The sequence below is a fragment of the Alligator sinensis genome, unplaced genomic scaffold (assembly GCF_000455745.1).
Source record: "Alligator sinensis unplaced genomic scaffold, ASM45574v1 scaffold282_2, whole genome shotgun sequence".
In the NCBI taxonomy this organism is placed as follows: domain Eukaryota; kingdom Metazoa; phylum Chordata; order Crocodylia; family Alligatoridae; genus Alligator; species Alligator sinensis.
Window position 1 is genome coordinate 3,064,633 of NW_005841879.1, and position 10,745 is coordinate 3,075,377.

General features: G+C 43.6%; 1 protein-coding gene across 20 annotated transcripts in view; it reads left to right on the plus strand.

The window, feature by feature from the left end:
* PECAM1 (platelet and endothelial cell adhesion molecule 1) overlaps positions 1 to 10,745 on the plus strand; it is a 48,567-nt gene that overhangs the window by 17,217 nt on the left and 20,605 nt on the right. For 13 of the 20 annotated variants that reach the window (XM_025196288.1, XM_025196292.1, XM_025196293.1 and 10 more), the window contains exons 8-13: positions 1,892 to 2,170; positions 2,446 to 2,553; positions 3,946 to 3,973; positions 4,444 to 4,517; positions 5,533 to 5,583; positions 8,675 to 8,743. In XM_025196288.1, the coding sequence (XP_025052073.1) occupies positions 1,892 to 2,170; positions 2,446 to 2,553; positions 3,946 to 3,973; positions 4,444 to 4,517; positions 5,533 to 5,583; positions 8,675 to 8,743 (609 nt within the window). The remainder of the gene's footprint in view (positions 1 to 1,891; positions 2,171 to 2,445; positions 2,554 to 3,945; positions 3,974 to 4,443; positions 4,518 to 5,532; positions 5,584 to 8,674; positions 8,744 to 10,745) is intronic. The other 7 variants (XM_025196290.1, XM_025196295.1, XM_025196294.1 and 4 more) reach the window with 1 other exon arrangement.

Below are 10,745 nucleotides of genomic sequence, written 5' to 3' on the forward strand. Positions count from 1 at the left end.
TAGTGTTTTAATGAGAATGGGGTGAGAGACAGCGTCAAGGCCTTCCTAAAGTCCAGAAAGACTACATCCACTGCTACACCTTCTTCTAAGGATTTTGTGACCTGGTCATAGAAGGCCACCAGGTTGGTCTGACAGGACCTGCCTCTAATGAACCCGTGTTGGTTGCCCCTAAGCATAATCTCCCCTGCTGGCCCCTCGCAGACATGCGCCAGGATAATTCTCTCAAAAAGCTTCCCAGGATTGAGGTAAAACCGACTGGCTTATAGTTTCCTGGGTCCTCCTTCCTCCCTTTTTTGAAAATGGAAACCACATTGGCCCTTTTCCAGTCCTCTGGCACCACACCAGAGCACCATGAGTGCCAGGGGTCCTGCAATGACCTCTGCTAATTCCCTCAGCACTCTGGGGTGGAGATCATCAGGACCTGCTGATTTAAATACACTCAGTCCCTCCAGAAGTTCCCTGACTAGGTCCTCTCTGACCCTAGGTCTGGGTGCGCCACCCCGGCGGGGGGTGACCCGGTCCCGGTCCCTGCTTAGAAAAATGGAGGCAAAGAAATTGTTAAATAGGTTAGCTTTGCTGTCTGGTGTGACAACCAGATTTCCTAGCGTGTCTTGCAGAGGCCCCGCATTACCCGGTACCTTCTTTTTACCCCTTATGTATTTAAAAAAAGACTTGTTGTCCTTGATCCGGGTCGCTAGTCCCAGTTCCATCTCCGCCTTGGCCTTCCTGACCACCCCCCTGCAGCCCCAAGCAACTGAGGTATAGTCCTCCCTAGCGATGGCCCCTCCCTTCTATTGGGTGTACACCTCCTTTTTAGCTAGGAGACGTTCCCGTATGCTTTTTACCTCCCTTTGGGCTTGGAGGATCATCTCCTTAAGGAACGACCACTCTTCTTGGACACCAGACTCCTCTCCCCTCCGGGACCTGTGCCTCCCTGGCTGTTCTCCTTACCTCATTGAAATCTGCCCTGCTGAAGTCCAGGGCTGCTGCCTTGCTACAGGCCTTTGCCACCTTGTGCTGGATGGTGAATTCCAGCAGGCGATGATCGGTGTCACCCAGGTGGTCAAGCACCCGCAGACCCCTCACCAGGTTCTTTTCTGCCTCATTTATTGCAGAAGTTGGGAAGCCTGCAGTGAATGAGGCAAAGAACTGCAGAAGGCTCAAGGCCAGTCGCGTGATCTAAGGCAGTTGAGTGTCACACAGGAGAACTAAATTGCATGCCTACCTCTGTCACAGAGTTCATGTATGATCTTGGGCAAGGATGGCCTTTTGTGTGCATCTCATGTTCTGAATGGGAATTTGAGACACCTGGGGCTTGATCTGTAGAAGTGCTGAACTCTCACAACTGCAACAGAAGTTAGTAGAAAGTATGCTCTGAACAAATACCAGACTAGGAAAATGCCAAATGCTTTGAGAAATTGTGTCTTTAGAGGTCTGTAATTGGGCACCCCAGACTGGTGGACTTTTGATAGTTTGGGTCTTAATTTCTCTCTATCTTAATTTCCCATCTGTAAAATGGAGATAATGCCAACTATAAAGATCAACTTGCTAATAATGTTTGTGAAGTCCAGGAAGAAATTAATGATTCAGTATATGGACAGCATATATTCACTAAAACATGGAGTCACACATTGAGAGAAATAGTGAATACATTGATTACATTCAGTAAGTAATGTTCACTTGGTGCATTGTAGAGACAGGGTCTCCGTGGAATAGTGGTTCAGTCATGTCATTGAAGGCTATCATAATGTAGGCACACTAAGGAGCTGAATTAAGGTTCCAAAGGCAAACCTCTCTTTGGCGCTAAGGTAAACTGGCACTTAAAAAAGCATTTCTAGAGTAGCATTTCATAACTTATGGGTAATTCTTTTCCTTGTGCCTTATTCTGCAGCCCCTGTTGGGAAAGTAAATCTCATCAGTGTGCCCAAAAGGGAAGTGGAAGACGGCAAAGGTATCAGCTTTCGCTGCTATGTGGAAACAGGATCTTTGCCAATTAATTTCAAACTTTTAAAACAGAATAACAGAAAACCCATATCTGAAGATACAAAAATGGACACCGAGGTCATTTGGTATAAGGAAACATGGAGTAAGCAGGACTCAGGAGAATATTTTTGTGAAGCCTCCAACCCAACCAACATAGTCCAGCGAAGCGATGTAATATCTATTAATGGTAAGATATGGCTGCGCCCATACAGCACATCATATTTATGCTGTGCTGGATGCTGCCAAAGTTGGTCTGTTGTGATTCTTTTGCCCTTCTAGCTATCAGCCAGGGAGAGCAATTTATGGCAGCAGGCAAGATGCACAAGCCAAAGGCTCCAGGGCTGTCTGGATGCACGCTCCCAAGCACTAGATACTTTTAAAGAGGATGTAGGAATTTTAAAAGCCAGTAGTGACTTCCTACCGCTGTCTGTGTCTTCACATTCTCTCTCTCTCCATTTTCAGTCATCCTGGCTTCCTGGCAGAAAGTGCTTATTGCATTATTCGTCCTAGTCATTATTGTCATACTGGGTTGCGGTGGTTGCTGTTGGTACTTATGGAAGAAGAGAAAGGGTAAAAACAATTTTCTTCTATTCTTGAGTGCTGCATGTACAGAATAAATGTGAAGGTTTAGCTGCCAGGGATGGGAAGGTAAAAAATGTGGATCCAGAAATTGTTGCTGCAAAAAATGTATTTTGGGAGGAAGGGAGGTTTTAAAGCATATTTTTACGTGAGGAAAAGAGGGATTGAGATGGAGTGAGATTCCCCCTTGTAGGGCTGCCACTTGAAGAAGTGTCCTGCTAACCTGGGATATGATAGTGGGATCTTGTAAAAACTGTGGACGAGCTCCGATACCTGTAAAGGCTGTGTTCCAAAATGAGATCTCATATACAGTCTAGCCATTAGGTGCTTAAAATACCTGCAGAGCCAACTAAAAAATGCCACAATTGGGAGATACAAGGTGGAAAAAAAATGGTTAATGACTCGGACCAGAGTTTGAGCCTTCGGCAGCTTTTCAAACAATCTGTGAGGTTAAAGTCCAACTATGAGTCCTACTGGTGGGAAGGTACTTGTAAGAAAAACATTAATTGAGTGAGGCCCAAGTTATATCACCTGCAAATCCAGATCTGGATTTCAAACTGCCATAATATGGTGTTTGAGCCAAACAGCTTCAGAGCTGTTTGGCTCTGCAATTTTGGTTTAACCCTTTAGGGAGAATTAAATTCCATGTCACTGAATCTTTGTATGAGGAGTGCTCATACTCTTTTTTAATTCTCATTGAGCAAATTCTTAAGGTTCTTATGCAGTTTTTATTCACTCCTCACTGAAACACCATTCCCATTCACTTAATTATTAGTTATATGGCTGAGTAGTGACCTTGTGATTGGGTCCATTACCATTACGCTACTCTTTAGTCCTTGTAGAAAATAAAGAAGGCTTGCTTAAATCCACATGATGAACTACATATCTAGGAAATTTTCCAGACATCCTTACATTAGGCTGCCTGAGGTGTTGAGTAGATCATAGCACCCCTGCAAGAAAGCACCAGGTGATTAGTTTTGGTCCAAGGCCATACCAGCCCATGGCAAACAGATGTTATAGTTAGAAAGCTTTTCAGTCAGCATCATGGAAACTATTACATTTAGCAACCTAGCTGACAGCCAAGGATTTGAATAAGTCATAGATGCTGAGCTGTCCGTTCTCTGTGGAAGTAACGCTAGATCCTGATAGGAATGTGAGAAAGCTTGTGCTGGAACTGCCAGTTCAGTCTCTGTTTTGTGACTAGAGGACTTCACTGCCCAGCAGTTTCTACATCCACTATAATAAGATGCAAAACTTCGCTACAGGCACCAGAAATTAGTTTCACTCAGGGGTAGGTCACCATGTGTTGCCTTCATTTTAATTTCTTATGTAGTATACTTGTGCAGTATGTTAACAGATCTTCTTTTATTTTCCCTTTTCAAGCTAAACATCCTTCCATCGAGATGTCTGGGTAAGATGGCTTTCTTACTGACAATAGGGAAATGTTTCCAAGTGAAGTGCTGGGGCATATCTTTCTACCATTTATGATGTTTCACACCTGGAGACAATAGATGGTTGTGACTATTTGCTGCAGACCACCTGCTAAGAAACAACAACAGGATGAGGAAATAATCCAAAATAGAAAAAGGCCAACTAATACAAATAGGAATGGCAGGCCTAGAGTTGGATGCATTGAAATACAAAATTAAAATAAAATTGAAGCCTTATATGAACATAGTAGAAAAAAGATGATGTAGATATTGACACTGGGGTTTGCTTGTGTTCCTATTGAACACAAAAGCAAAACTTCCATTACTTCAACAGATAATAAAATTTTGGCTTTCAGCTTAGTCTTTCATATTTTCAAATTATTGTTTGTATTGACTTTTACAGACAGTTTTCCTTAGTAACATCCATTTTTGTTGATCACTTTCTTTTTAGATCTGCAGGAGTCACTAATTCAGCTGGTGTGAAACTGGAACCGAGACAGAACAGTGATGGGCAATACTATCCTGGTATATTTTTATGCACTCTAATAGCATGTTTGTTTAATACATAAGGAACCTCATGTTTTGAGTTTCTGTGGTATACTCAGGGCCTAATTTGTAATTGAGGGAATATACCACTATGATGCAGTTTTCTCAAAAATATTGGTGTCTTTCTGTAAATATTCTTCCTAAGCACCTTCATTGAGCACATGAACATTAATTTTCCCAACGCTTTCTCTCTGATAAGCAGTTGTCCCATTTTACAGACAAGAGGGCCAGTACAGTTAGGTCTTGTGTTTGAGAGCATCATCAAGGCCACAGAAAAGTATAACATCAGAACTGAGATTGGGGAGTTCATGGCATCCAGCTGTACATTCAGACTAAAAGTAGAACTAGTAACGATGATGATGCCATTAGTATGATGTTGTATTTATGAAGCACCTCCTCTCCCAGGATCTTAAAACATTTTACAAAAATTAACACAGCATTTTCATTCTGCAGAAGGAGGAACTGAAACACAAAGGTTGTGGGCAATAAAATCCCTGGGTCTTGATGTTCCGTGCTTCTATTGTAGCCACTACTCGTGTTGCTTCCACACTGGAAAAGCGTTTTCTCTTGTTATTCTTTTCCAAACTTTGGCAGGTACCAGCATTAAACATGTGCAGGTCATTTTGACTTACACGGGCAGGGTAAAGAGTTGGTAGGATTTCTGTCTCCCCAGTGACTGCTGATCTCCACAACTATTTATTGCCCCCAACTCCAACATCCCTAAAAGGGGTAAATTCTCATCTTGTGAAAAAATCACTTGAGGCAAACAAAGTTATTTCTTTGTTTCCTTTAGCCTTAACTGATCATTTTAACAGACCAGATGTTGCCCTTCTGTAGTCTGTGAATGGCTTGGATAGCTGTCCAAAGGCAGAGTTTCCCCTAAATGATGAATTGTTTAAATATTGTGACTGTTGAAGATTTCTGTTGTATTTCAACCAAAAAGACATCGTTCATTCGTTTAGCTGAAGTAAGTTTCTTGTTGACTCATCTTTAGGTTACATGGATGATAGCGAAAATCATATGAAAGCAACAGATGAAAATAAAGGTACTTGTCACACTTCTTTTTTAAGTGGTAATCTCTAAGTCATTTTGTGATCAAAGGAGGGGAGGTGGGACCCCATCACAGGTGACGTGTCGAGGGCATGGGGGGCATGTGCCCCCCCCTCCAGATTTCTGTGCCAAAAGCAGGGTGCAGGGCACAGGGCTGCAGCCTGGCCAGAGCCAGGCCCAGGAGCAGTGGTGGTGGTGGTCCAATTTTTGCGCCAGTGGTGGGGTGTGGGGCTACAGCCTGGTCAGACCTAATGCCTGGTAGTGGTGGTGGCGGCAGTGGTGGGATGGAATTATGCCTCCCCACAGTCAGCACTTACGTGTTGCCTATGGACCCCATACTGAGTGATAACTGGAAACTACCATCAGGACTTCAAAGGCTCGTCCTTTGTCTCCCTTTCTTATTGTCAACTTCTGTGTTAGTTCTTTTTCCCTTTGTAACATGATGATAACAATAGCCATCTCCCAATGTCACTCTGAAGGCAATGAATTGCTTGTATAGGACTTTGAGATAATCTGATGAAAGGTGTCAATTAAAAGGAGATATTATCAAGTAGTAGTTAAAAAGCAGCATTTAAAAGTGTAGATATTATGGCTACAAAAACAGAAAGAGATAAAGTCCCTGTTTCTGCTTACCTTGTAGTCATGTGTAACTATTCAGACATGATTTTATTGTGATTCCTGCTAACTTTGTATGTAACAAAGCTTGGCCTGCCTAGTGTGTAAAAGACCAATTGAATTTATAAAACCCTTGTTTCACTCTGTGTCAGACATTCATCTGAGGCACAAGTTTGGCTCCATCCGTGCAAAGTAGAGGCATCATGTGGGAAGTAGTTCAGGCAGTGACACTTTGTCAGAGTTTTCAGATACTACTTCTGAGCTTATGGGGCCTATGTGATATCTCCAAATAAAGGACAAAGGAGTTAGTTCCCAGGAGCTGCATTAGCAAAATAAACCTCAAAAGAGACTCTGACAGTTAGCAAGGGAAAGTGTTACATAGGTGTTCTCTGTTTTAATAATTTAGGGTTGTTGGTTGCAGGTAGGCAGACATGGTTCTTTGGGTAGATGTGATATCTTTTATTAGGCCAACTAAATAGTTGGAAAAATTGTTCTTTGCAAGCTTTTGGGTACAAACACCCTTCTTCAGGCATAGGGGAAGTCTGCCTGATGCTTTGTGTGCTCTCCTGGGTAGAATAGAAGCCAATATACAAAATGCAGGTCTGTGAAAATGCAGTGAGCATCAGAGGGAATGGGAGACAATTGGTGTGAGACATTTAGGTGGGGAAGAAAAAAGGGGAATGTTGAACTGGTGATAGAATGTAGCTGGTTAAATGCAGGTGGGTTACCTGGGGTTATCGGATGTTAGGCAGATTATAATGTGCTGTAAGTACCCTGTCTGTATTTAGTCCATGATTTTTTGTATCCAGTAGATTTATGAAGTGAAGTTCGTAGGCTCATCTACAAAAGGTGTTTTGTAAATTCCCCTTGAGAACTGAGAGTTCGAGGAGAGAGAGAGTAGTTGTCTTGTGAGAAGTGTGCACCCAGAGGTAATTGGGTATTTTTGTCTTTTGTATTTTCAGTGTGCATTCATTCTGGTGCGCAGTTGTTGTTTGGTTTCTCCTACATATTTTCCATCACAGCATTTACTGCACTGGATGAGATATATTACATTTTTGGAGGTGCAGGTGTAAGATCCAAGGAATGGTGATAGTTCTTTTGTGGGGTGTAGTTATTGTGGGAGTGGTAGAGATGTGTTGGCAGGTTCTACATTTTTTCCCCAGCATGGTCTGGAGCCATTCAGTGTGGTTTGGGCCATAGGAAGTTTGCTTCTGATGATGAAGTTGGCAAGGTTCAGTGCTTATTTAAAGGCTTGGATGCGTGGTTTCTGTTCTACTCAGGAGAACACACAGGGTAGATCTTGGGTTCCTTTTAAATTCCAAACGTGATCTCTGACTTAAAAGGTTAGAGACCACTGGTGTAGATGGTTGGGCTTCAGACTAATTATTATGTCTGTGAGTGGTCCACAAACCACAGTTTGGAGATTATTGGTTTATGGAGAAAACTTAAGTATCTAATTTGACTATGCTGATCACAAGCTGATGGTTGGATGTCCATCAGGAGATGTTCTAAAGATAGGTAGAGATCTTAGCTCACATAGAAGGGGATGAGCCTGCAGTGGGAAAGCAGATCTGTGAATGAGATTCACAAAAGGTAGCAGAGGGGGGATGAGGAGGCTCTTCTGAAGAAATACTAAAGGAGTGATTGGGGAGTTTAGTGGGGAACCAGGATCAGGCAATCACAAAAGCTGAAGACAGGATTTCAAACACGGAGAATAGTTGACGGTAGTTAAGAGGAGGATAGACTACTGGCTTTGAACTGTGACCTCAGAAAAGATTATTAAAGTCTTCTAAATTTCTAGTTGAGTGCAGCGTCTGGGGTGGGACAGGAAGAAACAAACCTCAGAGGAGAAGGCAGTAGTTGTAGAGACCTTTCATTGAGCTTAGGGATAAAAGAGAGAAGGGAGGCTGGCAGTAGGTAGGGGAGGGTGTTGGGGGTAGCCTGGGTATGAGGAACCAGAAAGAGGTCTAAGTGGAAGCAAGAGAGCATTGGATCACTGAGGAGAGCAGATGAGAACTTTTGCTTCAATGTCTGAGGTCAAGGAGAAAGTAATGAAGGGAGGGGGAGAAAGAAAGAAGCTGGGAGGGAGAGTGGGAGAGCAAGAACGAGCATGACCATAGTTGGAGCTGGAATATGCGCTCAGGGGACTATCAGAAAATCCTCATTTGCAGTGCGCCATTTTTCAGATTGCAAATAACAGGCATGTGTTTCAGGCATGACCCAGTGTTGTCCAGGTCATGCAGTTTTAGGAAGTCTACTAGCACCAAACTCCTGCACTCACGGAGGGCTGGGGCCCAGTTATGGATCATCCTAACAGATTTAGTCACCAGAATAACTCAGGACCTGATCCTGTGCCCATTAAAGTCCACGGGCATTGGCTGTTGATTTTCACTGGTGGCAGGATCAGGTCCACAACCAGTATGGAGTATGCAGTGCTACAAAGAACCATCTTCTTGCTATCTTTGGGGCAGGACCTGAGCACGAGATTACTGAGGTGGAGTATACTGAAGTTGAAGTGTCGACGCCTGATCCTCACAGAGGTAACTAACTGCCCTGTCCAGCGATGTTTTCGGAGTAACTACAGGAATGCTGCTGTTCCCACTGATCTGCTGTTGTCTTCAAAGGGAACAGGCCCAGGTCCAATATGCATGCACAATTGTTCTGTGATTATAGCTCATTGAACCAGGGGCTATATGGACAGCAGGAGGGCATCTGTTACCAGGGCCAGTAAAGGCTTTTCCCATCTCCCAATCTTTTCTTGTGTATCCACCCAGCCTTTGTACATAAGATCTTTGGAGTGCAGTGTTACCAGATGGCACAGAAGGCAACCTGCTGTTAAGTCTGCATTATGTAGGTTCAAAACTCACTGGGGAGCACTGAACTATCCTTTTTAGTTTAACTGGGTGGGCTCAGCCTGTGAAACCAACAGGAAGGTTTCCAAGACCCAGGGTGGGACTGTGGGCTATCCACTCTCTCAGAGGTTGGAGAGAACAGGGGAGTGCAAGATGGAGGAAGCTATCCAGTCTAAATGTGGAGGAAAATGGGGAAGAACCCAAAGGAGTCCTGAAATCTTCAGGACAGAGTATGAAAAGTGACCTGGCAACAAGCGCTGCCTGTTGTTGCAGGCATTCCACGGCAGCAGTAGCCAGAACTGTTAGCACAGAGCTAAGATGTGTCTAGTCACATTTCCTAACCTCTAAGGAAATGTTGGATTCTAGTCCCAAAGGTAGAGTATGCAGCTTAATCACTTTATCTCACCCCAAGAATCCCGGTCTCCTCAAGCTCCTTGGCCAGAAAATTGTCAGAATGAACATGAAAGTGAGTAAGAGTGAATAAAATCCATGGGACACATGAAGCCATGTCCCAGACTTCAGCCATGACTCAGAATTCACGGACCCATTCTTTCCAGAAGGGACCCCAGTTTATTTCGTGGGCTGAAGCCAGGCTTTTTCAGTTAGCAGTACAAGGGCTTGGTTGTGTGGATGTGCCATCTCTGAGCTTGGCAGCAAAAAGCAGTCTGGCAGCTGACTCTTCACTTCCCATGCCCTCACTCCTCTGATATGCTGCTCCATCCACCCCTGGGGCTCCTCTGCCTGTTTCCCAACCATGCTGCCTATTTATCTTTTGTAAGTGGTGCACCTGGAGCCATTGTATGGGATTTTAGAATATGTTCTGTAGTTCTGTCAAGTCCTGTCACATACTCAACTCATGCCCCATGCATGATTACAGCTTGGGATATTGTTAGAAGTACTGTCTATCAGATGATATCTTCTTTGGGTTCAAGACAGATCCCTAAGGAGAGCCCCTGCGTCCTAGCCAGCCTCTCTCACAATAATACAGCTGAATGTCCCAGGCAGGGTGTAAGGTCCAGTCTGCACTACACAAATTATCATCTTAACTGGACCCGCTTAAACTGCACTCTTTCAAATGACAGGTTAAATACGTTGCTTGCAGCCATGGTCCCAACATGACAAGTGTTTATATGTTACTTTCCAAAGCATTGAGATGCTGCTATGAAATCAGACTGAGTTGTGTGCCAAAGAGTAATTCTGCTCTGTGCTGCACAAAACGATGAAAATGGGATAAATTATTTCTCAGGAAAAAGAGGAGTAAAATCAGCTTTAGATGCCTGCAGCAGCTTCTCACACTTACATACATAGCTTTTGGCCCCTGAGGTCCCATTGATGCTTTCATCATGTTGATGTATATATTTTGCTTCAAATCATAGTATTCTTCCTTGGTGCTCTGTTATCATAACAACAAATATGAGTGAACTCCTTAAGAATCCTCTGAGTTAGACTGGGACTTCCTCTGGCTTTCTCTGCTTTCTGCATGCAGACAAAGCAGACATCACAAACCTAGCTTTACATTCTAAATGTATGGGTCTGACCCTGCAAGATGGTAAACACTCTCAATTTCCCTTCACGGTATTGGCATCCCAAGTGTTTATCAATCTGTGCAAGCTTTTGGGTACATGCTTTAAATTATTAGCTACTGCACGTTCATCTGTCCTGTAACCGCTGTCATCAGTGGCACATTTCC